The sequence below is a fragment of the Morone saxatilis genome, unplaced genomic scaffold (assembly GCF_004916995.1).
Source record: "Morone saxatilis isolate NCDOM2014 unplaced genomic scaffold, NCSU_SB_2.0 Contig14, whole genome shotgun sequence".
Classification (NCBI taxonomy): domain Eukaryota; kingdom Metazoa; phylum Chordata; class Actinopteri; family Moronidae; genus Morone; species Morone saxatilis.
Window position 1 is genome coordinate 1,269,485 of NW_023339696.1, and position 2,323 is coordinate 1,271,807.

The 2,323-nt window shown below is 40.9% G+C and overlaps 1 protein-coding gene across 1 annotated transcript in view; it reads right to left on the bottom strand.

The window, feature by feature from the left end:
- Nucleotides 1–702: 702 nt before the first annotated feature.
- Nucleotides 703–2,323, bottom strand: part of carhsp1 (calcium regulated heat stable protein 1) — a 23,455-nt gene continuing 21,834 nt past the window's right edge. Inside the window, exon 5 of the mRNA XM_035654230.1 lies at nt 703–1,386. Coding sequence (XP_035510123.1) covers nt 1,224–1,386 — 163 coding nt within the window. The 3' untranslated portion in view covers nt 703–1,223. The remainder of the gene's footprint in view (nt 1,387–2,323) is intronic.

A 2,323-nucleotide genomic window follows, 5' to 3' on the forward strand; every position in this document is an offset into this window, starting at 1 on the left:
AAATTGAATTGAAAATATTGAAATTGAATTGAAAATATTGAAATTGAAATAAAAATCTGGGGCTGTGGAGTTAGAAAGAAATGAGCTCATCAGACGTCCGTAGCCCGCTCTGCATCTGTGCTTGAGGCTAGTGGCTCTAGGCTACATTAGCTGCTGCTAGCATAGCACATACCAATCTGTTGAGAGGAATGTGTGTGTGGAATTAAGGTCTACCTTTCAGTTCTCTGTTTTGGAAAAACTATTAAACACTTACATAACTTCTAATTCCTACTACATACCAGCTCTATGGAAGCCCTGAGAGGCAAGTGAAAAAAACATCCTGGTGATCCATTTTCTAAGTCTGAACTCAATTGTTTTCTCTCCTGTGTATGACTTCAGAACAAGTGAAAAACGTTTTAGGATAATCAAACTTGAAAATGATGAAAAGGCTTTGTCAGGTGAAAAAAATGATGTAATACTCATTTTGGCCACAAGAAGTGTGCACCACTACTCTATGGTCTAAATAGGACTGAACACATTCAAATCTTCTTTCAGGTGAGTTTAAAAAGAATTTTAAAATGTAGGAAAATGATCCTGGCAATTTCTTTTCACCCTTTAAGTCAAAGAAGAAAGAAAATAATTTAGATCAGACTTGATCACAGCAGTTTCACACAATGATGCATATTTAGCTTCAGACAAGCTCCAATAAAACAAACACAGCAGTACCAGTTGAAAATGCTTTAATCCCCTCATATAGCCACCCACACATGATCAAATACAGATGATAGATTAGTAGAAGTAGGCACAAACTGAGCTGTCAGTTCTCTGGGTAGAAGTAGGCACACAGTATACCTGGAGAGTAACCCCGTGGTGTAGGATGATGTAACTTCGAGTGCTCATACAGCAGCCGTTCTTCATCCGTTCTCCACATTATTGTAGTAATAATTGCAGCTGAAATGAATTTCCATTTACCAAATAAAGTACAATTTCAAACAATGCACCTTCCAATGTCAACACAAGAGGTCTAAAAATCGAAGCAAGAAACCTAATGTTAGGAGTCTTTCTATGATAAACATCTCTTTCACTGAAATCATCAATCTAGGTATGTTCCAAAATATTGTTTTCCAGGAAGGGCAGAGGAAGCCTCCCACATAAGTAAACTTGGAGATTTTTTCCCTTTGTTAACCCTTCCATCCCTCCCAGTTTCTTTGACCCCGCCCACCCTGTACTGCCGGGGTCGGTGTTCAGCTGCTGACGACGCGTCCTGCCCAGGTCTCGTGTTTGGTTCCCGGGTTGAGGTGGGTTATGGTGACCTCCACCGCCTGGACCTTCTCGTGTTTGGGAGGGATGGAGCAGATTTTGTAGCTCACCTCGTCGCCTTCCACTGGCACGTACTCGCCCTCAATGCTGGAGGAGGAAGACAGAAAGAAAGATACATAGATAGAGAGAGAGATAGAGAGATAGAGAGATACTTTATTGTCCAGGAAATGTGTTGCCACAGTCCATACATAATCATCATCATTATTAATAACTTCAACCTTCAGACTGTCTTTGTCTTATTGTATGTATGTCTATTGACTGTAATGCCACAAATGCCACCAATGCACCGTGAATGTGAATGTCACAAGTTCTTATTCAACCAGGACAGTGAGATCTGCATTTGTATTTATCTCTTATCCAACATCATAGCCCTCAGTTTATGTTGACAACACTGCTATCTAGTGGTTGGTAAAATATGATGATACAATATTTTCTTCGACCCATTTTTTTCTTTCAGGGTGAAAAGAATCACTGCAATGCCAGCACAGATGGAAAAACTATGGAAACAGTTGTATTTTCTAGTCAATAGTAGCAATGAAAGTCAAAGCAGCTGAGCTTTGGAAAATCTGTACAGAGCTTCTTTTTGGCCAGTTGGAGAGGAACACGGATGTAAACAGGCTCTTGAAGGAAGCAAGAGAGACTTGTGAACTATTTTATTGTGTCCTGTCTTACAGTGTACATTGTGCTGCTGTGTTTCATGGATTTGTATGTGTGTGTGTGTGTGTGTGTGTGTGTGTGTATACGCTGCTGACGTCTATGCGTTTTAAGCCTGTGGGTGATAACAAAAGGCACCTCGGTGAAGGTCATCAGATACTCTGCTGTCCTCCTACACACACCTGCAGCTCCTGCCATTCCTGTGTGTGTGTGTGTGCGTGTGTGTGTCCCTGTACTCCTACACACACTCAGAGTTAGCTTGATGTCAGTAATTAAAAAAAAAAAAAAACCAAAGCAGCACTCTGGCTTTTCTCATCAGAGACAATGAGGAAAAACACACTCATCCTCAGTCTCACAGAACCACTGTGTG